This window comes from Moschus berezovskii, chromosome 5 (genome assembly GCF_049115385.1).
Source record: "Moschus berezovskii isolate FMDL1 chromosome 5, NW_MosBer_1.0, whole genome shotgun sequence".
Lineage (NCBI taxonomy): Eukaryota > Metazoa > Chordata > Mammalia > Artiodactyla > Moschidae > Moschus > Moschus berezovskii.
In genome coordinates, this window is record NC_142464.1 from 120,548,869 (window position 1) to 120,575,988 (window position 27,120).

At 46.9% G+C, this 27,120-nt stretch overlaps 1 protein-coding gene and 1 pseudogene across 4 annotated transcripts in view; both read right to left on the reverse strand.

Moving 5' to 3' along the window:
* The window catches only part of PROM1 (prominin 1), a 158,396-nt gene that overhangs the window by 12,456 nt on the left and 118,820 nt on the right, over nucleotides 1-27,120 (reverse strand). For all 4 annotated transcript variants that reach the window (XM_088836534.1, XM_088836533.1, XM_088836536.1 and 1 more), the window contains 8 exons: nucleotides 24,129-24,288; nucleotides 21,126-21,278; nucleotides 16,150-16,273; nucleotides 11,789-11,892; nucleotides 4,581-4,665; nucleotides 2,621-2,767; nucleotides 1,819-1,890; nucleotides 1,024-1,116 (listed from right to left, as the gene is read on the reverse strand). In XM_088836534.1, the coding sequence (XP_088692660.1) occupies nucleotides 1,024-1,116; nucleotides 1,819-1,890; nucleotides 2,621-2,767; nucleotides 4,581-4,665; nucleotides 11,789-11,892; nucleotides 16,150-16,273; nucleotides 21,126-21,278; nucleotides 24,129-24,288 (938 nt within the window). The remainder of the gene's footprint in view (nucleotides 1-1,023; nucleotides 1,117-1,818; nucleotides 1,891-2,620; nucleotides 2,768-4,580; nucleotides 4,666-11,788; nucleotides 11,893-16,149; nucleotides 16,274-21,125; nucleotides 21,279-24,128; nucleotides 24,289-27,120) is intronic.
* LOC148777936 (U6 spliceosomal RNA) lies at nucleotides 23,864-23,964 on the reverse strand (annotated as a pseudogene).

Sequence of the window (27,120 nt, forward strand, 5' to 3'; positions counted from 1 at the left end):
TGAGAGAGGAAGACTGACAAATACACACAGCCGTGCGTAAAACAGAAGGCTGGTGTCTGAAATAGCTAGCTCCCTGCTGTATAGACAGGAGGCTCGGCGCGGTGCGCTCTGATGACCTAGATGGGCGGATGGGAGGGCGCTCGAGAGGGAGGGGACACACAGTACTGACGGCTGACTCAGATGGGCAGATGGGAGTGGGTGGGCGGGGCGTTCGAGAGGGAGGGGACACACAGTACTGACGGCTGACTCACCTTGCTGTAGAGCAGATACTAACACCACGCTCTGAAGCAACTATTGGTGGTGCTCGGCTGCTAAGTCATGTCTGACACTTTTGCAACCCCATGGACTGTAGCCCCCCAGGCTTCTCTGTCCATGGGATTTCAGAGGCAAGAATATTGGAATAGGCTGCCATTTCCTTCTCCTGGAGATCTTCCTAACCCAGGGGTGGAACATGTGTCTCTTGTATTGGCAGGCAGATTCTTTACCTCTGAACCAACAGGGAAGCCCAAAGCAATGATACCCCAATTTTTAAAAAATTAATTATTCAAAGCAAAAAAAAGAAGAGAAAAGTGAGAAAGTCGGATGGAAGAGAGGAAGGAAGACAAGGGAAGCGCGGAGCAGAGCTTAATGCAGACGGAAAGGACGTCGCAGTGCCATCATGCATGCCGTGGCAAGGCATGAACACAGAGAGTGTACTAAGAGCAAACTAGGCCAGGCCGAGTCCAGCCCTTACCACCTGCACGGCTTAGGGGAGCATTTTAAGGCCATGAACAATGAGAGCAGAACAGATGCAGGCACCGCACATTTAAGCTGTTCACACACTGATAAGAAAAGGAGGTGTGAACAGTGAAAACGTGTCCTCTTCAAAGTCCAGCTACTATCGTTTCTTTTAAAAATAGCTCCGTTTCTTTGCCTGAGGTTAACTGAATTTGACCTGCGTGTGAGATGCAAACATATCACTGGGCTAGGTGAGATGGACTTTGCATAGGTCACAGTGAAATAGCAAAAGGTGTAGACTGTTACCATTGAATTCTGCAAAGGAATGACTTGGTTCTGATGGATATTTATTAAGGTATCTACGTGACTTTTCAAGCTGGTTTTCAAGTGTCCTGAGGGCTACAAAGAAAAGACAGTAAATAAACATTAGCATCTCCTTCCAGACTCTGGAGCACTCTTTCTAATCACTACCAGACACACACATAAAGCCCTTCTTATATAATGATGGGCTTGGAGGGATGGTCCTGAGACGCCCGTAGTCCAGAGTGTGGACAAGAGTCAGACATGAGCAGGGCACTGAGCACTGCCCCCCAAATCCAGGGTCCTGACCACCACGCTCTGCTGCTTCAGGAAAGAGACCAGTTGCAGCGATTCGTCAGCAACCAGCAGAGGAGCTGGTGATGGGGAAGCTTAGAGGGTTTGAGGCACTCTTTGCTCTTCCGTATCTGCTCATCCTTGGAGCCATAAAGAACCAAGTGGGATCTCGCTCCCACGTCCAGGTTACCATTCCTTACACTGCAGAAATATGCATGCACTGGTGTTGGGCAGCGGAGGGGGGATGGCATGAAAGCAGACCAGTGCAAAAGCGGTAGGGCTGGGGACAGCCTTGGAACGTGGCCCTGGGAAGCTTCACAAGCTAAATGGACTGTCGGGTCACACAGCAGTGGCCACTGATGGGAGCTTTTCAACAGGCACAGAGGGGCATTTTTATACCAGGGACACCTGTGGCGCCAGGAACCTCTTCAATGGCTCCTCTAAGAATGGCATTGACCTTTGCCCTCTACAGCAAGGACAGCCCTGAATAGGATCGTCTGTACTCACCAGCTGGTTGGCTTTTCTTCGGAGATTATTTGCAAATGACATAAGATTTACTCTCGTGGGACTTCTATTGGTCTACAAAGAGGTATAGAAAACTGTGTTATAGAGATGGGATTTTTAAACCTTAACCTGCAACATGCAGAAGGAGATGGCAACCCACTCCAGTACTCTTGCCTGGAAAAATCCCATGGACAGAGAAGCTGGGCGGGCTACAGTCCATGGGGTCACAAAGAGCTGGACACGACTTAATGACTAAACAACAACCTGTAAGAAGCAACAGAGTGGACATGGGTCCATAAACACAAAGTCAGGTCAGACACCCTTGTGTTCTTATTTACACGCACAAAACAGCATAATTTGCTTTCAACCATAAAGAGAAGCAAAATATTGGCACCTGCTGTAATGGACATGAATCTCAAAAACCTTAGGCTACATGAAATGGACCAGAGAAGGTCATCAGACAAAAAAAGGGCACCCCACTCATATGAAATATCCAGAATAAGTAAATTCATAGAAGCCAAAATGTAGAGTGATGGTTGCCGGGGAATGGAGTTGGAGACAGGGAGCAATTACTTACTGGGAGCGGAGCTTTCTGTTGAAGGTGATAAACACGCATTAGAACTAGTTAGAGACGGTAGTCAGTCGTGTAACATTGCAATTATACTAAACGTTACTGAATTACTCAGTTGGTAATAAAAGAGTTAATTCAATGTTGTGCAAATCTCATCTCAGTTACAAACAAAAAGAAAAGACAAACAAATAAAAAAAACATGCAAAAGATCACCCAGGAACACGCAGGTCATACCGCATTCAAGTAGGCAGCATAGTCTATATTGTCTATTCCAGAAGATCTGAGATCCATAAGGTTTTTCCTTCCTGTTTTATCCAGCAGTTCTATATCCTCAATTCTTATATTCATATTTTCCAAATTACTATTTATGTCTCCAGTATGCTGCATAGTAAAAAAAAAAAAAAAAAAGATTAGTAAGTCTGCTCATTTTCAAAAATGTCACCGACTTAAAGGAGCAATAAAATTACTCAAGCCAAAAATAAATACACGTGCACCTGACTGGCATGTCTTCCTTGTCCCCTTGCCTTCCCTCCCAGCCCTTCCCCAACTGCCAGCCTTCTTCGCTGGGCCCCAGGCCAAGTACCATGTGAGGAGCTGGGATTCAAAGCAAAAGCCTGCTGCATCTCCACCCCCCAAAGATCTCAAAGCGAAGAGGCGGTACTGTGATAAAGGCACATGAAACGCATCAGGACACGAGCTTTGCAAGGCAGGGGGCTGGGGAGGGCTTCCGAGAGGAGGTGGCTTCTGACCAAGTCTTGACAAACAGAGATGCTGAAAGGGGCTCGGTGGGCTGCTTTCCAGGAGAAGGAGGTGGCCTGCCCTGGACTGGGTAGTAGAAACACTCCAGATCACGGGCAAGTGGTTGGTGACTGCGGGGTCTTGTGTGTCCAGGGGGCACCGCTCATCACTGAGAAAATGACATCATGAGTGAGCGAGCAGAGGGCATCCCTTTGGGGCCTGGCTGCAGGATGGGTATTTACGAGTGCATGCGAGGTACGTCTAGAGAAGAGAATACGAAATTTGTACACAGCTTTCAAAGAAGCCTCTTGACCTCTGAAGACCCTCAGGCCATCTTGGCCTCATGGCGCCCCTTTGGTGGTGCCTCCGTACAGAAGCCATGGGGCTTGGGGAACCACCTCTTCCTTTGACTTTCCTTGATATATGCTTCTGTGTTGGAAGCCCGGAAGACACCTAAGCTTCCTTAGCTTTCCTACACAGCAGAGAACCCAGCAGGCCTCTAGGCATGAGGGAGTGGGCACCACCTAGGCTAAGGGCACCGGGGGCCTGGCCGCCGGAGCCCCCTCGCCCCTCCCCCCAGCCAGTGTGTGCTGCAGGGGCCTCTCCTTGGAGTCTGCAGGCCCCAGACTCGGCTGTGGGCTCGGGTAAAGGAGGAACAGTGGTCATCCATTCAGCCCCTTCCCATCCTTGCTGCCATGCTGTGTCTTGCCAAGGGCCCACCTAGGAGGAGCCCTGGGGTCCCGCCACCACTCACATGGAGTAAGGACTCTGTGGGCCACAGTTCTTGTCCCTCATCAGTGACGTGACAGAGAAGGATGGCTGGTCTGGGAAAGTCAATACCCTGGGAAGCAAGTAGGGTTTGTGCCTCTAGGGACTTTGACATTCAGCAAGCTAAACCCTTTCCCCGTGAAGGGTCTGCAGGGAAAGCCCTGGAGAGGCTTTTGTTCCATTCACAGGAGAAACTCATGTCTCAGAAAGTCAGCTGGTCGGGGGTGACGCCAAGGTCTTGGAATTAGATAGACGTGAGGGTTGCACAGCCTTGCAAATGTACTAAAATCACTTCAAAATGGCTCATTTTATCTAATGTGAAAGCTACCTCAAAAGAGAAAACAGGGACCACTGAATTTGGTAAAAGAACATGTCGATTTCCTGATTGGTCCTAATTACTCACCTTTGTTGGAGAAGGCAATGGCAACCCACTCCAGTACTCTTGCCTACAAAATCCCATGGATGGAGGAGCCTGGCAGGCTATAGTCCGTGGGGTGGCAAAGAGTCGGACACGACTGAGCGACTTCACTTTCTTCCTGTAGTTCCTTACGAAGAAGGAAACGGCAACCCACTCCAGTGTTCTTGCTGGGAGAATCCCATGGACGGAGGGGCCTGGTGGGCTACAGTCCATGGGGTTGCAAAGAGTCAGATACGACTAAGCAACTAACACACACACACACACACTTACCTTTGTAATGTTGAGCTGTTCACTGACATTATAGATGTGGTCGAGCTTAAGAGCGGCATAAAGGCCTTTATTTTCTTTGCAGTCACTGAGGGAATAAACAGAGAAATCAGGATGCAAAAGGGCAGTTGTGGCTACGTCTGTCCGCTGCAAAGGATGGAGAGAAAGGTCAACTGTTCATCTTTGTTTAATCTGTGAATGTGAACACGATGTGGAAGCTGGGTGTCAAAGCAGTAAGCTGCCACCAGTGTCCTCAGGAATCTCCCAGGGGGCCCACCACTCCTGACGCCTTTCCCTCTTTTCCTTAATGTCCCACGTTTGAAACAGATACAAGGTGAAAGGTGAAAGTGAAGTCGCTCAGTCGTGTCTGACTCTTTGCAACTTCATGGGCTTCTCCAGGGGATCTTCCCAACCCAGGGATCAAACCCAGGTCTCCCATACTGCACGCAGACGTGTTACCCTCTGAGCCACCAGGGAAGCCCACAAGAAGACAGGTAGATATGACAGACTTAGTGCTCTGAGTGATAACAAAGTTTACAAATTGGGAAGACATAAATTCTAACCTGAAAAAAGCAACGTGTCAGAGAGATGTGTGTTACCAAGCATTATCTTTATTAAAAGATTTAATAAATATTTATTAGACGACTCTATCGGGCTTCCCTGGTGGCTCAGTGGTAAAGAATCCACCTGCCAGTGCAGAAGACATGGGTCCAAACCCTGATCTGGGAGGATTCAACATGCCATGGGCCAACTAAGCCCATGAGCCACAACTATTGAACCTGTGCTCCAGAGCCCAGGAGCCATAACTACTGAGCCCCCGTGCCTTAAAGCCTGTGCTCTGCAACAAGAGAAGCTACCACAATGAGAAGCCCGTGCAAGGCAACTGGAGTGTAGCCCCAGCTCACCCTGGCTATAGAAAGGCCTGCTCAGCGACGAAGATCCAGCACAGCCAAAAATAAATAAATAAATAAAATTATATATAAAACTGTATCCACTGACTTCCTGGCAGTCCAATGACTAAGACTCTGCACTCCAAATGCAAGGATCCTGGGCTTGATCCCTGGTCAGGAACTAGATATCACATGAAGCAACTAATAGTTTATGTGCTACAATTACAAATCCTGTGGGCCGCAATTAAGGGCCCAGTGACGCCAAGAAATAAATCTGCTGTTAGTCAGCTGTTAAGTCATGTCCCGCTCGTTGCCAACGCATGAACTGCAGCCCACCGGCTCCCCTGTACTGCACTGCCTCCTTTGCCCACATTCACATCCACTGAATTGGTGATGCTGTGTAAACACCTCGTAAGGCCGGACCCCGGTGGCCATCTTGGCTTCTCCTTCTCCTCTTCCCTTTCCCGCCAGCAGGAAAGAGCCCCGCCGGACTCTGACTGTTGTGCTCTATTCTCTCATTCCCTCCCCCACGGCTGGAGTGTCCTTGAGGTGTCGGTTCCTGGTAGAGATCAACCCTCTCCTAACCTCCTGTCCAGAAACAGCATTCTGCCCAGAATCAGCCAAGAACTATTCCGCTGCGTCAGCACAACCTTGAGCAGACCGGGCAACCAACCCAGTCTTGCCCCCGGCTAACTGACCTAGGAGAGACCACCACTCCAAATCTTGCCTAAAGCTATATAGGTTGCCTCTTACCTTTGTTCCGACCTCACTCTGTTAGGTCCGGGAATCCCGCCCAGGGGCACCTAGCCATTAAAGCCTGTTCAGTTCAGTTCAGTCGCTCAGTCGTGTTGGACTCTCCTAGACCCCATGAATCACAGCACGCCAGGCCTCCCTGTCCATCACCAACTCCCGGAGTTCACTCAAACTCATGTCCACAGAGTCGGTGATGTCATCCAGCCATCTCATTCTCTGTCGTCCCCTTCTCCTCACGCCCCCAACCTTTCCCAGCATCAGAGTCTTTTCCAGTGAGTCAACTCGTCGCATGAGGTGGCCAAAGTATTGGAGTTTCAGCTTTATCATCAGTCCTTCCAATGAACACCCAGGATTGATCTCCTCTAGAATGGACTGGCTGGATCTCCTTGCAGTACAAGGGACTCTCAAGAGTCTTCTCCAGCACCACAGTTCAAAAGCATCAATTCTTCGGCGATTAGCTTTCTTCACAGTCCAACTCTCACATCCATACATGACCACGGGAAAAACCATAGCCTTGACTAGACGGACCTTGGTTGGCAAAGTAATGTCTCTGCTTTTTAATATACTATCAAGGTTGGTCATAACTTTCCTTCCAAGGAGTAAGCGTCTTTTAATTTCACGGCTGCAATCAGCATCTGCAGTGATTTTGGAGCCCAAAAAAATAAAGTCTGACACTGTTTCCACTGTTTTTCCATCTATTTCCCATGAAGTGATGGGACCAGATGCCATGATCTTTGTTTTCTGAATGTTGAGCTTCAAGCCAACCTTTTCACTCTCCTCTTTCACTTTCATCAAGAGTCTTTTGAGTTCCTCTTCACTTTCTGCCATAAGGGTGGTGTCATCTGCATATCTGAGGTTATCGATATTTCTCCCAGCAATCTTGATTCCAGCTTGTGCTTCTTCCAGCCCAGCGTTCCTCATGATGTACTCTGCATAGAAGTTAAATAAGCAGGGTGACAATATAAGCCTTGACGTACTCCTTTTCCTATTTGGAACCAGTCTGTTGTTCCATGTCCAGTTCTGACTGTTGCTTCCTGACCTGCATACAGGTTTCTCAAGAGGCAGGTCAGGTGGTCTGGTATTCCCATCTCTTTCAGAATGTTCCACAGTTTATTGTGATCCACACAGTCAAAGGCTTTGGCACAGTCAATGAAGCAGAAATAGATGGTTTTCTGGAACTCTCTTGCTTTCTCCATGATCCAGCGGATGTTGGCAATTTGATCTCTGGTGCCTCTGCCTTTTCTAAAACCTGCTTGAACATCTGGGAGTTCACGGTTCACGTACTGCTGAAGCCTGGCTTGGAGAATTTTGAGCATGACTTTACTAGCATGTGAGATGAGTGCAATTGTGCGGTAGTTTGAGCATTCGTTGGCATTGCCTTTCTTTGGGATTGGAATGAAGACTGACCTTTTCCAGTCCTGTGGCCACTGCTGAGTTTTCCAAATTTGCTGGCATATTGAGTGCAGCACTTTCACAGCATCATCTTTCAAGATTTGAAATAGCTCAACTGGAATTCTATCACCTCCACTAGCTTTGTTCGTAGTGATGCTTTCTAAGGCCCACTTGACTTCACATTCCAAGATGTCTGGCTCTAGGTCAGTGATCACATTATCGTGACTATCTTGGTCGTGAAGATCTTTTTCATACAGTTCTTCTGTGTATTCACGCCACCTCTTCTTAATATCTTCTGCTTCTGTTAGGTCCATACCATTTCTGTCCTTTATCGAGCCCATCTTTGCATGAAATGTTCCCTTGGAATCTCTAATTTTCTTGAAGAGATCTCTTGTTTTTTCTATTCTGTTGCTTTCCTCTATTTCTTTGCAATGATCACTGAGGATGGCTTTCTTATCTCTCCTTGCTATTCTTTGGAACTCTGCATCCAGATGCTTATATCTTTCCTTTTCTCCTTTGCTTTTCGCTTCTCTTCTTTTCACAGCTATTTGTAAGGCCTCCTCAGATAGCCATTTTGCTTTTTTGCATTTCTTTTCCATGGGGATAGTCTTGGTCCCTGTCTCCTGTACAATGTCACGAACCTCCATCCAGAGTTCATCAGGCACTCTGTCTATCAGATCTAGTCCCTTAAATCTATTCCTCCTTCTACTGTATAATCATAAGGTATTTGATTTAGGTCATACCTGAATGGTCCAGTGGTTTTCCCTACTTTCTTCAATTTAAGTCTGAATTTGGCAATAAGGAGTTCATGATCTGAGCCATAGTCACCTCCTGGTCTTGTTTTTGCTAACTGTATACAGCTTCTCCATCTTTGGCTGCAAAGAATATAATCAATCTGATTTCGGTGTTGACCATCTGGTGATGTCCATGTGTAGAGTCTTCTCTTGTGTTGTTTGAAGAGGGTGTTTGCTATGACCAGTGCGTTCTCTTGGCAAAACTCTATTAGCCTTTGCCCTGCTTCATTCCGTGCTCCAAGGTCAAATTTTCCTGTTACTCCAGGTGTTTCTTGACTTCCTACTTTTGCATTCCAGTCCCTAAAGCCTGTTACATTATCTATTTGGCGTCTGGGTTCTTTTATTTAACATCACTGGGCAGTTTCAACCTTACACATCTCATCCTCTGTCGTCCCCTTCTCCTCCTGCCTTCAATCTTTCCCAGCATCAGGGTCTTTTCCAATGAGTCGGCTCTTTATATCAAGTGGCCAAAGGACTGGAGCTTCAGCTTCAGTGTCGGCTCTTCTAATAAATATTCAGGGTTGATTTCCTTTAGGATTAACTGGTTTGATCTCCCTGCTGTCCAAGGGACTCTCAAGAGTCTTCTCCAGTACCTCAATTCGAGAGCATCATTTCTTCCATGCTCAACCTTATGATCCAACTCTCACATCCATATATGATTATTGGAAAAATCATAGCTTTGGCTAGACAGAGTTTGTCAGCAAAGTCATGTCTCTGCTTTTTAATATGGTATCTAGGTGTGTCATAGCATTCCTTTCCAAGAGCAAGCATCTTTTAATATCACAGCTGCAGTCACCATCTGCAGTGATTTTGGAGCCCAAGACAATAAGACCTGTCACTTCTTCTACTTTTTCCCCATGTATGTGCCATGAAGTGATGGGACTGGATGCTGTGATCTTAGTTTTTTGAATGTTGAGTCTCAAGCCAGCTTTTTCACTCTCCTCTTTCACCCTTATCAAGAGGCTCCTTAGTTCTTCCTCACCCTCTGCTATTAGAGTGGTACCATCTGCATATCTGAGGTGTTAAATGTTAAAAAAAAAAAAATAAAGACTCTATCAAGCCCCTTCCTGACCATTTCCCTCCACATTTCCAGGGTTGAGCTCTACCTAATAAACCTAAGGTTGGACTAAGGGTAGGAGACAGGGAGAGGCTGACAAACATCCACTTTGGCTGTAAACCTAACTTGGCCTCACCTCTCCTAACTTCTCTGAAACGTGGCAAATGCCTTCTCGAGTGAGCTCAACAGGGTGGCCACACCCTTGCACATCCTTGCCACCCAGATGACCTCGTCCTGGGTGCTGCTTCCTTGTGCACCTGCCAAGACCCTCCGGTCTCAAGGGATGCCTGGGAGAAGAACTTCCCAGAATCCTGGGAGGGGTGATGCTCCTCTTCAGGGAACCCCAAGTAGGCTGGCGTTGGTGATACACTGACCACCAGAGAAAAGACCGGAGATTTCCACTGGAGCCAGAATCCCAAAGAGCTGGCAGACGAGGCCGAGAAGCTTGGCTTCCTTCTCTGCAGCCTGGTGAGGGTTTCACTCATTGCATTCTTTGGAGTGCACAGAGACTCCAATGGATTGAAAGTGTCTTCCTAGAACATGCTGTTGAGAAGGCTCCTGCGACCTTCTGGGCAAAGCAGAAGACCTCAGGTGATGAGCAAGTCTGCCATGGGGGCCAGGTGCCAGGCAGATGGACCCCTCTGCTGTTTACTGACTGTCTGTTTCCCTGGAAGTGAGGGGAGCTGGTGATACTCAGCTGACTATGATCATCCTACTGAAGCGACAGGAAGGGGACCATGTGATCACAGAGGCCCTGGGGGTGGAGCCGGGCCTGGGGCCCAGGCGGCCTCATTCATGGCCTGGTCCTCAGGCTACACCACTGTCAGCCCATGAGAGACTCGAACCTGATGAGAGATGTTCGCATATGGAGGGCTAGGGACGTCTTTCCAGCTTCTGCAAGATCTAACTCAAATTTTATGCTAACTAAAACAGATTGCTTGTGGCCTGTCAAAGAGACATTTGTATGTCAGCTTACATACAATGAAATTATGAAAGAAAAGGGTGCACTGACCAGGAGCATGTACCCATCAAAATAAAAATTAAACGGTTCCCTCCCTGGGACATCAATTCTGGTCCTCCCTTGGTGATAAGACTGCCCTCCAGGTGCCAAGGCCATGCTGACTCGTTATATATACGCTGATCTGTTTTTGTTTTTTGAAATCTTTAATGCATGTATCCCTGACTTATTTAATGTTACTTGTCCTGACTAGATATAAAACTCTGCTCAGAGCCATGGTTTCTGGAACAACTCCTCAGAGCTGTCTGAGAGGCTGTCTCCCTGGCTAGAGTCCTCAGTTTGGCTCACACTGAAGCAGGAAATAGAATGGACTTTATCTTGAAAGCAGGACTCTATCTTGGGCCAGACTGTGGACTTTGAGCTCTACGCCCAGGATCTATGGAAACAACACACCAACTGGAAAACCAGGCCCCCAGAAGGAAGAGCCCCAAGGCTCTCCATCACTAAAAGAATACCCTAATTGTCTGTGTAACCCAATAGAATCATATATTCTATTATGCTTACTGGGGTATGACCACAGGCCTATTGATAATTGTCCACTGTTGACTACCTAGGCTTAAGGCATATGAATAAGGGATTAACTTTGATTGTCAGGGAATTTGGGGAGGTGGGTTTGTGCACGTTCACTTAGGGTATATAAGGTTTTCACAAAAACTGGTTGGCATCCTTGGCTAAGAGGAGACTCTGCCTTGGGCCCGCCGGTGTAATAAACTGCACTCCACTATCTGCATTGTCCTTCTGAGTGAGTTTGTTTCCCAGAACGCATGACTTCAACGACATAAAACTCTCTCCTATTCCTATTAAAGACTGTAGTATATTTCTGTTTTCTTTTTTTCTGCTGTCCCACAAGACTTGCAGGATCTTAGTTCCTGGGCAAAGGATGAACCTGGGCTCTGGCAGTAGAAGGATTAAGTCCTAACCACTGAACCTCCAGGGAAATCCCATGCTTGTCATTCCCACTGACAGACTCATCCAGCGAATTCTAAACTGTTATATGCCGTTTACCTGGGGCAGGGTGACTCTCAAACAAGAGTTTTCCCAGGGTCCCATGAATGTATTTTAGCGTCACCTCTACCAGTGAATTCTAGTGATAAAGACAGAGTGACCTGGGACGCGCCATCCTAAGTCCTAGAGGGTTTTCTGGGGAAGACTGCTTTTTTGGTCTTACTGCTGAGACCAGAGACTGGCTTACTTCTGAAATTGGAAAGTTGACCATTCAAATGAAAGACACGTTGAGAGAAAAATTCTCATTGTAAAAACACAACATTCTAAGTAGCAAAAAAAATGCATAATGCAATTATTCATACCTGTAAACTTGTTCAAAAGTGAGATTAATATCCGGTTTGTTAAATACTATGCCAGAGAGATAGTATTTCCAATCCTCATTTAGTAAATATGGAGTGTCCAAAACCTAGAAGATATTTAAAGACGGTTTTACACTAACATATATGCATATAATTAAATAATATTCTGTTAAACATAAAATATTTGGGATATTTTTATTTATATCATGACTCCACTGATTTTCAATTAAACTAGGAAATAGAAGTGTGAGTGCAATAGACAGATCACTGGGTAGAAACCGTAGGAATTATTAAGAGTATGTTTTCGAGAGGAACATCTAAGTAAAATAAAGATTAGAAATGGCTAAAGAATAATTGATTCAGAATATCTAATAGGAAGAAATGAAGCAGTAGACCCAGCTCTTCACTCTTTCTCCCTAGACAAATGGAGTTAAATCAGGCACACTCTTCAGCTTCACATTATGTAATTTTAAGATGGGCTAATGAGTACGCTGCACTCAATATGCCAGCAAATTTGGAAAACTCAGCAGTGGCCATAGGACTGGAAAAGGTCAGTCTTCATTCCAATCCCAAAGAAAGGCAATGCCAAAGAATGCTCAAACTACTGCACAATTGCACTCATCTCACACGCTAGTAAAGTCATGCTCAAAATTCTCCAAGCCAGGCTTCAGCAATATGTGAACTGTGAACTCCCAGATGTTCAAGCAGGTTTCAGAAAAGGCAGAGGCTGCTGCTGCTGCTGCTAAGTCACTTCAGTCGTGTCCGACTCTGTGCGACCCCACAGACGGAAGCCCACCAGGCTCCCCCGTCCCTGGGATTCTAGAGGCAAGAACACTGGAGTGGGTTGCCATTTCCTTCCCCAATGTGTGACAGTGAAAAATGAAAGTGAAGTCGTTCAGTTGTGTCCGACCCTTAGCGACCCCACAGACTGCAGCCTACCAGGCTCCTCCATCCATGGGATTTTCTAGGCAATAGTACTGGAGTGGCTTGCCATTGCCTTCTCCTAAAGGCAGAGGCACCAGAGATCAAATTGCCAACATCCGCTGGATCATGGAGAAAGCAAGAGAGTTCCAGAAAAACATCCATTTCTGCTTCACTGACTATGCCAAAGCCTTTGACTGTGTGGATCACAATAAGTTGTGGAACATTCTGAAAGAGATGGGAATACCAGACCACCTGACCTGCCTCTTGAGAAACCTGTATGAAGGTCAGGAAGCAACAGTTAGAACTGGACATGGAACAACAGACTGGTTCCAAATAGGAAAAGGAGTACGTCAAGGCTGTATATTGTCACCCTGCTTATTTAACTTCTATGCAGAGTACATCATGAGGAACGCTGGGCTGGAAGAAGCACAAGCTGGAATCAAGATTGCTGGGAGAAATATCAATAACCTCAGATATGCAGATGACACTACCCTTATGGCAGAAAGTGAAGAGGAACTCAAAAGCCTCTTGATGAAAGTGAAAGAGGAGAGTGAAAAGGTTGGCTTGAAGCTCAACATTCAGAAAACAAAGATCATGGCATCTGGTCCCATCACTTCATGGGAAATAGATGGAAAAACAGTGGAAACAGTGTCAGTTCAGTTCAATTCAGTTCAGTTCAGTCGCTGTCGTGTCTGACTCTCCGCGACCCCATGAATCACAGCACGCCAGGCCTCCCTGTCTATCACCAACTCCCGGAGTTCACTCAAACTCATGTCCACAGAGTCGGTGATGCCATCCAGCCATCTCATTCTCGGTCGTCCCCTTCTCCTCCCGCCCCCAACATTTCCCAGCATCACAGTCTTTTCCAGTGAGTCAACTCGCCTCATGAGGTGGCCAAAGTATTGCAGTTTCAGCTTTAGCATCAGACCTTCCAATGAACACCCAGGATCGATCTCCCTTAGAATGGACTGGTTGGATCTCCTTGCAGTACAAGGGACTCTCAAGAGTCTTCTCCAACACCACAGTTCAAAAGCATCAATTCTTCGGCGATCAGCTTTCTTCACAGTCCAACTCTCACATCCATACATGACCACGGGAAAAACCATAGCCTTGACTGGACGGACCTTTGTTGGCAAAGTAATGTCTCTGCTTTTTAATATATTATCAAGGTTGGTCATAACTTTCCTTCCAAGGAGTAAGCGTCTTTTAATTTCATGGCTGCAATCAGCATCTACAGTGATTTTGGAGCCCAAAAAAATAAAGTCTGACACTGTTTCCACTGTTTTTCCATCTATTTGCCATGAAGTGATGGGACCAGATGCCATGATCTTTGTTTTCTGAATGTTGAGCTTCAAGCCAACCTTTTCACTCTCCTCTTTCACTTTCATCAAGAGGCTTTTGAGTTCCTCTTCACTTTCTGCCATAAGGGTAATGTCATCTGCATATCTGAGATTTGTCAGACTTTATTTTTTTGGGCTCCAAAATCACTGCAGATGCTGATTGCAGCCATGAAATTAAAAGATGCTTACTCCTTGGAAGGAAAGTTATGACCAACCTTGATAGTATATTAAAAAGCAGAGACATTACTTTGCCAACAAAGGTCTGTCCAGTCAAGGCTATGGTTTTTCCCGTGGTCATGTATGGATGTGAGAGTTGGACTGTGAAGAAAGCTGATCGCCAAAGAATTGATGCTTTTGAACTGTGGTGTTGGAGAAGATTCTTGAGAGTCCCTTGGACTGCAAGGAGATCCAACCAGTCCATTCTGAAGGAGATCAACCCTGGGTGTTCATTGGAAGGAGTGATGCTAAAGCTGAAACTGCAATACTTTGGCCACCTCATGCGACGAGTTGACTCACTGGAAAAGACTCTGATGCTAGGAAAGGTTGGGGGCGTGAGGAGAAGGGGACGACAGAGAATGAGATAGCTAGATGGCATCACCGACTCTGTGGACATGAGTTTGAGTGAACTCCGGGAGTTGGTGATGGACAGGGAGGCCTGGCGTGCTGTGATTCATGGGGTCGCGGAGTGTCAGACACGACTGAGCGACTGAACTGAACTGAACTGAACTGAATGAGTACATGACTGTATACATACTTGAGTGTAAATGGGAAATACCCTCAGTTTTCAAAATATTCTCCTCTACTTTTAAAGAATTCCTTTTTAACAACTTAACGTAGAATAAAAGATGATGAAGTTGGGCTTGATGTATTAATTTTTTTATCAAGAGGCCACATGGATATAGTGTGACAAACTGATGCTCCCAACTGAGTTTTCCTGAACCAACTGAGGATTTAAAATACCTCCACAACCCTCACCTGATTTTATAACAGATATGAGGTGGACAAATATGTACAATAAAACAGGAAAATGGAAATACATTTTAAAAATCAGAATGGGGAGAAAAACACTGGAAAGTCAAAATTAGAAGACAGACCTGTAGATCAAAACATCTTCATCAGTTAGTGAAGCTAAACTTTGATACAGTACCCTAAAACCTGAAGTAGTTGGTTGTAGAGGAAAAAAATGAAGTTCAAATTTAATTCCCAACTACCTCGTGAGATTTCCACCAGGGACAACCCTCAGCCATGAGGCGTGCCATTTAGCAGTCTCCTTCATGTCAATATTTTTTGAAGATTTATTTATTGGCTGCATCCAGTCTTACTGCAGCACGTGGACTGTCTAGGTGTGGCTCGCAAGCTCATCACGAAGGCTTAGTTGCCTGGGTGGTGGGATGCTAGTTTCTCCACCAGGGATAAAACCTGAGTCCTCTGCATTGAAAGGTGGATTCTTAGCCACTGAACCACCAGGGAAGCAGGGAAGTGCCCTCTTTCATTACAAATTTAGGGCCCTTCCACCATCTGTGTGGGTAACTGCCATCTGGGAAGCTCTTTGAAATATCAGAAACCTCTTAAAGTATGGAAGGAACCTGGAAAATTTATCCTCTGATGTTCCACATATTTGGAAACTACTTCTGAGAAGAGCTGTATTCTCCCTGAATATGACAATCAGCGTTGATGAGTAAGCCTTAACTCCTGGTACCGATTTCACTGACATTAAAAAATGAATACAGTTGGCCTTTCAACAACATGGGTTTGACCTGCGAGGATTCCCTTCTATGTGAATTTTTTTCAGCACTAAATAATACAGTGCTACGTGGTCTGAGGTCGGTGGAATCTGAGGAAGGGTATATGGAGTAACCATGTGAACAGAAGTCTGAATACAAGTTGAATGCCCAGAGGATGGTTACCCCCAACGCCCTGGTGTTCAAGGGTCACCTGTACTGCCATATTTTTTTTGCTCTGCCAAACAGATGGACTCTCAACCAACTGAATACAAACCAGGTGCTCATCTTTTTACTCTTGAAGAAACCCACTAGGCGTGGGGGGAGCATAAAAGCTTTGGCTCAAGCCCTTCGTAATGGACACACAATCCATATTTACCTGGAATAACTTTTTGTTTCTGTAAGGCTCACAGACCAGTTTTTCCACATTTCCACCAGTGACAAAAGTCAGCACCACGATGGTCATGACTATCCAAGAAAAGAAGAAACTGAATCCAACCCCACTGGAAAAAAAAAGAAAAAACAGAAAGAAAGTTAATAATTCTACAGGCAGTTATTCACCATTACCAGAACTTACTCATTCTACCTATTCCACATATAAAATGACCTGGGATGTCAGCTTTTGGCAGGCTAAAAGCTTTCGGTAGGCTTTCGGTTCAGCCTACCCAGGAATACAGACAGGAAGTGCAAGGAGCATCTTAAGGGGATACTTGGCTCCAGGTCCCTGGCCTGTCTGCAGCCCAGCACTGTAGGCAGATGTGGGCCTGGGCTCACCTGAGGGAACCAAGGCTGTCTGGTGAGTAAGGAGGCTGTGAGTTAGTGTCCGTGGAAAATGCTGCCTGTCCTATCAGCAAAGGATGCTGCAGCCATCAGCCGACCCATTACACCTGCGCCAACGGTGAGCCCCGGGGGGCTCAGTACAGAAACAGGACGCCCCCCCATCTAGCCACTGGAAGGACGACCCCTGGGGAGACTCGGGAGGACAAAGCGTGGGCCCCAGGACAGCTGAGGTGCTCGTTGCAGGAATGACGTGAGCCCAGACTCTCTGGCTTGCTTTTCTCTTCATTTTTAAAGAGATGAATCTTTAGACATGCCGCCTGCCTTGTAAGATTTTATTTTTAATTTGTAGAATGTTGTGCTAGTTTCAGGTGTACCACAGCAAAGTGAATCAGTTGGACCTATACATATGTCCACTGTTTGTTTTGTTTGTTTAGATTCTTTTCCCATATAGGCCATTACAGAACATGGAGTCGAGTTCCCCGCGCTATTCAGCAGGTTCTTACTAGTTATCTATTTTATTTACTGCAGTGTGTGTGCGTGTCTACCCCAACCTCCCAGTTTATCCCACCTCCCTTTACTCCCTGGTGACCATACGTTTGTTTAGTCCGTTCATGACTCTATTGCTGTTTTACAAATAAAAGTTCATTTGTACCGTGTTTTGTTAGATTCCACATATAAGCAACATCATATAACATACTGAGTGAAGTGACTCAGACCCAGAGAGACCAACCCCACGTGGTTTTCGTTAATTAGCACTAGTCTTCTGAGGCGCTGAGGACCAGGTCTTTGTTGGAAAAACTGCTGTGTCTTGGCTCCTCCCTCACCTCTTCAGAGCGGCTCCCTCAGAGCGACTTGAGAGGCTGTGTCCTGGCCTTAAGTCCTCAGTTTTGTCCACCAAATACAGCGTAATTCTCAGCTTTTAGGGGGTGTGTTTTTTTTCAGCTGACAGCAGGAAATGTACTCTGGGGAGTCTGAAAGGGGCAGATGTATTCAGATATTCAGAGGGATGCAGACAGAGAAGTGCTGTGAGGGACAGCCCAAGATGGCGGGCAGGGGCATCCAGCGGGGAAGCCTGGAGGATCCCCAGAGGGAAGGCCACTGAAGGTCTTCAAGCGTGGGAGGAACACGCCCTGACTTCTCTCTGTAAAAACAGGCCCTCTCGGCTGCGTGTGAAGGGTGGATGGACAGGGGCCCACAGTGGAGGGTGTCAGGGAGCTGGCTCTTTCTGGCCCCAGATGGGGGCCTGCTGCAGCTGGGAGTGGTGAAGCGGAGTCAAGGGTGAAAGAAGGCTGAACCGGAGGAAGACACAGGAGGACACGGTGAAGACTCGGCTGCTTGAAGTAAAGGGACGGGAACAGGACGGGTGCACCAGGGCTCGTCAGCAGCAGGGACAGGGAAAGGGGGAGAAGATGGACCTTTACAAGGTCCTGTTTTCCAGGAGACATGGCGGAGCACATGCCGCGCAGATGCAGTTTGGTGTTTGGAGCACAGAGGCCTAGGTTACAGACCTACCTTAGGGCGTCGATGGCTTAGACATGATGACTGATCCTTGGGGCTGCGGGGGAAGGCAGGGGCAAGCCTAGGACTGACCGGGCCTGGGGGAACCTCACCATCTGAGCAAGAGCGCTGGAAAGACAGTCAGCAAAGGAGACCAAGGTGGAGGCTCAGGAGAGTGGGAAGGAGACGGGGAGGGCGTGAGGTCACTGGGAGTTCAGGCTGTTTGCAGAGGGAGGGGCAGCTGTTCCGTCACCGCTGTGCCGTTCGAGAAGGACTCAGAGAAGTCCACTGGACTGGAGACGCAGAGGTCACTGCTGAGCTGACAGTGACATGCAAGGAATCACGGTGGCTAGGGCTGGGCAGGAGGTGGGAGACCAGGAAACGGGCAGCAGACGCAGACCTTCATTTTGAGACGTCTGTGCAGAGAGGGGAGTTAGAGGGGAGGATGGGGTGTCCATGGGATTTCCTGTTTTCATTTCTAAAGAGGGGAGAGCCCTGTGGTGTGGCCAATGGACATTCACCACTGTACCCCACTCAGCCCCTACAATGCTCCCTGGAGCCTCAGAAGACACAGGACCACAGAGAAGCCAGGACTCCTTTCAGATCTTTTCACTCGGATCCTCCTGGGAGGGAAGGACTCTTGCTTGGATGTTAGAGACACCATGCTCTTGACTGGACAGGATCAACCACTTTCAAAGAGCAGGTGGTGTTTTGGCTTGAAGCTGAACTAAACATACTCTTTCTCATTTCTACAAGCAAGTCAGTGATTAGAAGGAAGAAACAGCATTCTCCTAGTTTGATGAGTCCATCCAGTTGTTGACCAGATGGCTCAAAAGATGCAGCATTCTGCCAAGCATAGTAAAGCATGCCATGCTGAGGGGTGGGCTTTGACAGGACAAAAAAACTGCAGACCCCCTCAGGGTGCAGACCACCCAGAATGCATCTGGCAGCAATTGATAGCTCCCAGACTTTCCCCTACTGCTGATATGGGTCCTATGGCTCTTAAGTCAAAGGTTTACATGTGAGAGATTTAGAGATTCCTTAACCTGAGACATGAGTATTACATCCAAACTAAAGTGGCTCTCAGCCTCCCATCAATTTGCTCATGACTCTATTTTATATTTTTGAAGCTAGATATCACATTTTTTTGCTTTCATTCCCCCCAAAAAGTAGAACAGACGTTTATGAAAGTTGAACCTTTTCAGAGCAATTTACTTTCTCCCTTCAATAATTAAAAAGATGTATCAACAACACATAAATCCACCAGGAAAATACTGACAAAATAGCCAAGTGATGGGATTATTAAATTTTGAACATTAAATTAATCTTCTGTCTCTAGCTGTGGACATTTAAACAAAAGGCTGGGCAAATACACTCTTCCTTGCTGGGTTAATTCCTGAAGTTCAGGCATGTGAGCAAGAAGGCTCTTCCACGGGTGGAACTCTGTCCAGTTTTGTCCAATTCTGGCAGACTCCCATGTCATTAGCTTTAAGGTTACTTTTTAAAGCTTCACTTAAAAAACAACAACCCACAAATGAACCTAACAGAAAGACTCAGAGACAAGAGCAAGACTGGTACTTGCTCAGGGAGTGGGTAGGGCAGGGAGAGGGATGGGCTGCGAGTTTGGGGCCAGCGGGTACATACAAATTATGCCATTTAGGACGGATAAACAACAAGGTCCTACTGTAGACACAGGGAACTATATTTAATATCGTGGAATAAACCATCACCAAATAGATTATAAAAAGGAATGTATGCACGTGAGTCACTTCGCTGTACAGCAGAAATTAACACACATTGTAAATCAACTATGCTTCAATAAAACAAAAACTCATGTGCCTGTATTCATGTGAATAAAGGTTTGTACTACAGTGAAGACTGAAGCTTTATGGAAATGGCCTTACCTTTAGAGTCACAGCTCATAAGCAGCCAGATTATTATAGTGACCCAAAGTTTAAAAAAGCAAATTAACGCATGTCACTATAGACACAAGTAAAGAAATGGCTGTGGTTTTGGTTCCCTATGGCCCAAAATACCTCTTCTAAATCTTAACCCTCCTCTGGAGCCTCATCACCACCATCCCCCAACTCATTCCCAGGAGTTTATTGGAAAAGAGAAAATCATACAGCTTCCCCTCTGGGGAGCATTTCGAGCTTTTACCCCTGGTCATTGGTTTACATTTCTGGCTCCACCTCCACTTCCATCCAGCACATGCCCCCTCTGCTTTGTTATAACCCACTAAACGGTTTTCTTTACAAAAATAGGAACTTGGATACGAATCTGACTGATACAAGGATAACTGCTCCAGTCTGTTTCATGTTTAGCACCTGCTGGTACCTCATATCTGATCCCATCACTGATACAGGCTACCTGTCTAACTCCCAAGGGTGCTGGCTCCTCAATCTCTGTTCTAAATCGAGTCTTTAGAGCTTCAGAGTGAACAGTGTCTGGTATCAGATCAACCTTTAGAAAGTATCTGGTGAACCCATGGATTGGCAGATAGATTGACAGATAGATAGATGCTGTTGTTTTTTAGTTGTTAAGTCGTGTTTCAGTCTTTTTCGACCCCGCGGACCATAGCCCGACAGGATCCCCTGCTCATGGAATGTCCCAGGTAAGAATACTGGAGTAGGCTGCCATTTTCTTTTCCAGCGGATCTTCCCAAGCCAGGGATCAAACCTGCATATCCTGCTTTGGCAGCTGGATTCTTTACCACTGAGCCACCAGGGAAGCCCAGAGAGATAGACAGATATGGGGGAAAATAATGAGAATTAAGAAAGCAAACTTGGAAATACTTTCCTGATAGCTGCTTTAAGGAGGAGCCTACCATACACACATGAATATATATATAAACATGGATTTTAAGCTTGTCTCTCAAAGTGCCACTGACCTAGAGTTTCCTTGATTTTTATGCTTAATGGAATTTCCCAAACCAATGGAAGCGTAATCATATCAGGTCTCCCCTGTCGGTCACTGGAACCCAGAGTGCTTAGCCCCGAGGCCACCGGGTCCCTGTCACCCCAGGGCCCCCGCCCTGTGTTTCCACCCTTCACAGACCAAGGAAGGACCCAGACTCACACCATGAGGAGGAGGCCCCCCGTGTTCGAGACGCAGCCTCGTCTGGTTGGGGTGGCATTCTGGTCATAGCCCAACGTGCCACACAGCAAGCCCAGGAGGTAAAAAATCAAGATGAGGGTCAGCGAGCAGCAGACGACCAAGCCAGCCAGCCACCTGGTGGAGCAAACACAGAGCAGGCACACATGAGCAGTGACGTCATCGCAACACAAGCGTGCCGACCTGGGCTGGAGGGGTCCACGTTACCCTTGGCAATCAAACATCAGAGTCCTGCTAATTCCGCAGAGGGAGAGCACGCTGTGAAAAGACCCCTTTCCAGCCCGAGTCTTCCAACCCAACCAAATCAACATTTATCCTGGTTTCAAAGAGCTCTCAAAGGTCATGGAATTATTGCTTCTTTTCTTTTGCTTTAATCTACAGTCCCGGAAGCAGGGTTGACTCAGCCTCTCTGAGGCAACTGACAACCATGCCCCTTAAGGCTTTTCAGTTGTCTCAAGGTTCCTGAGGCTACAAGTGCTTATTATAAAGAGGATGAGATGCAGACAGATCGTGATAGACAACAGAAGAATTTAGGACTCATTCCCCTGGTCTTTTATCTAAAATGTTTTGTGATTTTAGGAATACTAGGGACAGGGGGGTGGGGAGTAACCTGTGTTCCTTACTGAGGCAGATACCTTCTACTTCATGAGTGCACTGAACATTTTAGAAATTTCCACATCAAGTGAGAACAGTGCATGCTGCCATGTCCACCTCTTTGTGACCCCATGGACTGTAGCCTGCCAGACTCCTCTGCCCATGGGATTCTCCAGGCAAAGATACTGGAGAAGGGTGCCATTTCCTACTCCAGGGGATCTTCCTGACCCAGGGATCCAACCTGAGTCTCCTGCATCTCCTGCAGTGGCAAGCCAATTCTTTACCACTAGCACCACCTGGGAAGCCCTTAGAATTTTAGGCCCATCCCAAATCAAATGCCTGAAGAATGGGGGTCTCAGTGTTATGGGAGGTCTTGTGAGACACTTGAGGATAAGGGATCCTCAGTTAGGTCTTACTGGCAGTCCTCAAATGTACAGCAACCCAGGAGCGTTCAAGGGTAGAAATACTTCCCAATCTTTAAAGCACTAAAAACAAAGTATGTACTCTGCCACAGAGGATGTCACTGCAGTTTTCCATTCAGTTAAGAATAAACTCAATCATTATTGATAATGGGCTTCAGGTGGCACCAGCAGTAAAGAACCCACCTGTCAATGCAGGAGGCCTAAGAGAAAAGGGTTCGATCCCTGGGTTGGGAAGATCCCCTGGAGGAGGGCATGGCACCCCACTCCAGTATTCCTGCCTGAAGAATCCCAAGGGCAGCCACCTTCACCTACTCTGTGATGTTCTGTGCCAGATCCTGAGTATACAAATTTAAATAAACTATGGAATCTGATCTCAGGGATCATTTACTGTTAATGGATGCCTCACCTGCTTTGTTAAATTTCTTTTTAAAATAAGCCTATAGTCTCCGGGTGCGGGAGGAGGAAGGAAAGGGAGCTGGCATGTAGACAGATCATTGCACCGTTCCTCCCATCTGTACCACTCTGACTTCTAATGAGATTTCAAGCCCATTGGGAAAGGGTCTGTCTTACGTTTGTTCAAGAAGGTATTGGTAGATCAGACAGTAAAGCGTCTGCCTACGATGTGGGAGACCCGGGTTCAATCCCTGGGTCGGGAAGATCCCCTGGAGAAGGAAATGGCAACCCACTCCAGTACTCTTGCCTGGAAAATCCCATGGATGGAGGAGCCTGGTGGGCTACAGTCCACGGGGTCGCAAAGAGTCAGACACGACTGAGCGGCTTCACTTTCTGTTGTTTGTGCTGACACCTGCTGGGGTGGCCAAGCCACATGGTAGGAAAAGGCTGGCGGATACGCAGCGCTAAGTGAGGGCATAGTCAGGTGGGAGCTGAAAACCCACCCTTGCCATGTCGTCCTCAGTCTGGAGTAAGTCACTTCACCTCCCTGAGTCTAAGCAAAACAGGGCTATAAACACAATACAACCTGAGGGCTTTCTATGAGATGCCACATGGGCAGCTCGTGGTGGGCACACTGCGATTCTTCCCTAAAGGCTAGCAAGTACTGTTATTGTCTCACTATTTATCTTGTGCTCCTGCATAATAAATAACCCAAGTAGGGATGGTGGTCTCTGCAATCTCCTGGGTTTGGGCAGCTGGAAGAGTTCCAGCAGTGGTCGTGGGGCTGAGCCTTTCAGAGAAGAGAACCTGTCTGTCTTCTCACGTGATCCTGGAGATCCTGTGAGTCTCTCCTGTCCTGTCCTCCCCTGAGCTCTTGTCTGAGATATATGTTCACCAGCATCTCCCAGGACCACATCCTACCATTAGCGTTTTTCTAAAGGACAGGGAGGCTTGGCGTGCTGTGATTCATGGGGTCGCAAAGAGTCGGACACGACTGAGTGACTGAACTGAACTGAACTGAAAGGACAAAAAGCTGGGATCCATAGCAGCTTCAGACAATACACTGGTTTCAGGGATACTCTTTCCGTAAGAACCAACCTCTATGTACTTATTTTATATACGCATAAAGAGAAAAATACTATCTGAATGTTCTTTCTGATTTCTTTTAAATTTTAAAATCCTGTTACATACCTTAGATAATCATAACCAAGACTCTGGAAGCCATCAAAATTGCAAATAGTTTACTATTTGGCTCAAGAACTTTCAGTCTTCACTTTATATACACACACACACACACACATGTAACGCTTCATGAATTTTCACGTCATCCTTTCATGGTGGCCATGCTAGTCTTCTTAGCATGGTTTCAGTACACGTGCCGCTGAAGTGAACACTTCAACTTTTTAAATGAACTTAAACTAGGGTGAACACATATCACCTTATGGCCTCTTTGTACAATTTGCTGTCTTAAGATTATCCTGGTTATATCGTCAGATTCTCACCCCACTCCCCAGCAAGTTCGACGCTCACAGCAGAACAGCTCAAAGAGGGCACTGACCTGTATGATTCGCATCCTTCCACAGTGGGTAAATACTGGAGGATATTATCTTCAGAGTTATTAACGTAACGGATGAAATTCGACAGTGTCTGCTGAATAGGAATCTTTGTGCTTATATTTTTGACATCGGATTGAATGGAATTCAAGGTCTTTTTAAACTCTGAAAACAAAGATGCCTCAGTTATGCATTTTCATAGAGATGATAAGACACTTAGTCTGGAACTCAACTGGAAAGCCTGAACCACTTTCAGTTCTTCCCATGTTGTGCAGATGTTTAAAATATGAGAAGATTCTACAACAAGCATGAATGCAGCCAAGTCTACTGAAAAGCAATTGTTTAACAAAAAAGCAAGCTATGAGAACTGACTTAGATGACATGGTGTGAAATCAAGCCAGAGTTTTCCTCTACTTAGTTCACTAAAAAAAGAAAAGCAAAATGGACCAAGTGACTAAACTGTACTGTGTGCCTACAACAGACAAGGCATTTTTATAAATGTTAACTCATTTCTCATTCCCACTTCACTAACAGGGATGCTGGGCTCATAGGGGTTAAATTGCTAGACCATAGATCTGTTTTTCAGAAAGTACTGGAAATGGTTATAAAAACTCACGTTCACCTATCTGTAGAGCTTCTGTTAAATGATTTTGAAAAAAAAAAAAACTATTTAATAATATAAGAATCCCTCCGACTACAAAATAGCACTGAGGAATACAGTAATTCTCCAGAACAATTTTTTTAACACGTGACCTCAGGTGACATTTTTGTTAAAATTGCATTTGACTCATACAAATTGAATCTTGCTAAAGTCTGTGTCTGCTACATGCAAAAAGCAGTACTATTCCCTGTGGTCAGTTTCTATTAACATGTATCCTAATCTCTCAGGGAGGTTATGGTACAGCTGTCGGGAATGTGTGTGGTTATCAGGGCAGGTCCTGGGATCAAAGTCAGCAGGGGTGGGGACCATCACCACTCACTGAGACCTGAAGGGGGCCTCATCTATAGTTGATTCTTGACGGGGGACATCCCAGAAACACTCATCGGTCAAGGTCTGCTGATTCTGAAAGGCAGAGACACGTCTCTGCAGCAGCGGAACCCCGACTGGCAAGTCTCACGATGCGATTCAGGGCTCCTGGTGAACTTCCGGGAGCTGGGAGCACCGTCCGAAAGGAAATGACGTCACACTGGTGGGAATTTTTTTTTTTTTTTTTCCTTGAAATTGTGTGGTTGACCTACCTCATGCGAAGAGTTGACTCACTGGAAAAGACTCTGATGCTGGGAGGGATTGGGGGCAGGAGGAGACGGGGACGACAGAGAATGAGATGGCTGGATGGCATCACTGACTCGATGGACATGAGTTTGAGCGAACTCCGGGAGTTGGTGATGGACGGGGAGGCCTGGCGTGCTGCAATTCATGGGGTCGCAGAGAGTCGGACACGACTGAGCGACTGAACTGAACTGAACTGAACTGTGTGGCTGACCTCCGTGTGAATCCTCAGGAGCTCCTAGGAGTCACAGTGGATGGACATCTCCCCCACATGACTCATGCCCAGAGACCGAGGACCCTTGACCCAGAGACTCTGTAGGTCTCTCTTTTTAAAATTAATTAATGTGTTTATTTTTGATTGCCCTGGGTCATCGTTGCTTTGGGCGGGCTTCCGCCAGTTGAACGGGGGCTACTCTTCACTGAGGTCTGCGGGCTTCTCGACACGGCGGCGTCTCTTGCTGCAGAGCACAAGGCACCCAGGCTTCAGGAGCTGCAGCACCCAGGCTTCAGGAGCTGCAGCACTCAGGCTCAGTAACTGCAGCTCGTGAGCCCCAAAGCACTCTGGTTTTCGGGCTCTTGCAGGACCAGGGCAAGAACCCTTGTCCCTGACACTGGCAGGCAGTTTGGTGTCCACTATGCCACCAGGGAAGTCCTCAAGGGCTCTGTGTTCACCCTGAGATTTCACACAGAGTCGGACACGATTGAAGCGACTTCGCAGCAGCAGCAGCAGCACATCCGAAGCGCAGTTTCCTGGTCTCGGAATCGAGCCCCTTCCGCTTCTCTGGCTGTGTTCCTCCCCGCACTCTGCAGCCTTGGTGACTCTGTACGGAGCTACAGCCCTCTCGGCAAATACCTTCTTCCGGCTTCAGTTCGGACGTTGCTTCCTCCAGGAAGCCTTCCGCTATTCTCCCCGGCCGCTAGATCCCTTGCACACACCTCACCATGTTCCCAGAGGGTGATAAAAGGCAGCTGTAAGGGTTCACGCCCAGCTGTAGGGTATGCAGGGGTCATGCCTCCCTCACCTCCCATCCCCAGAACCTAGCAGCAGCGGGCACACAGCAGGCAATCATGGGCGCCAAGGGTTGTTTGTTTGAGAAGGACATGAAAACCCTCACTTGTCTTCAGCCTGGGGGTGGGGGGAGGCGCTCGCTCAGACTCAAGAAAACTCTGGCTCGTGTTCAGGTGATGGCAGTGTGTACACCAGGCCTCGCGCATGCAAACTGCGCGCCTTGCTTGGCCAGACTTACAAGGGAGGGAGGCACGTATTGGCAGAGGAGGTCCAGAAGGACGAAACAGAGAGAATAAACACAGAGATTAGTAAGCAAGTGGCTCTCAGATGAGCAGCGTGGGTTCTCTCTCAGATGCCGGCAACTCTGTCTTGAATACGTCAGTATTTTAAAGCAGAATCTTAAACACAAGGGAAACCACAGAACATCCAAAGCATCATGCAGTAGGAGAAAATCCTCTTTACTCAAAGTCTTAATGGGTTGAAAGAACAGTATTAGGGGAAAAAAAAAATCAAATACCTCCAACACAACATTTTAAAACCACTCCATCAACAGGTCTTCCCTGGTGGCTCAGCTGGGAAAGAACCCGCCTGCAATGCGGGAGACCTGGGTTCAATCCCTGGGTTGGGAAGATCCCCTTGGAGTAAGAGAAAGGCTACCCACTCCAATATTCTGGCCCGAAGAATTCCCTGGATAGTATAGTCCACGGGGTTGCAAAGA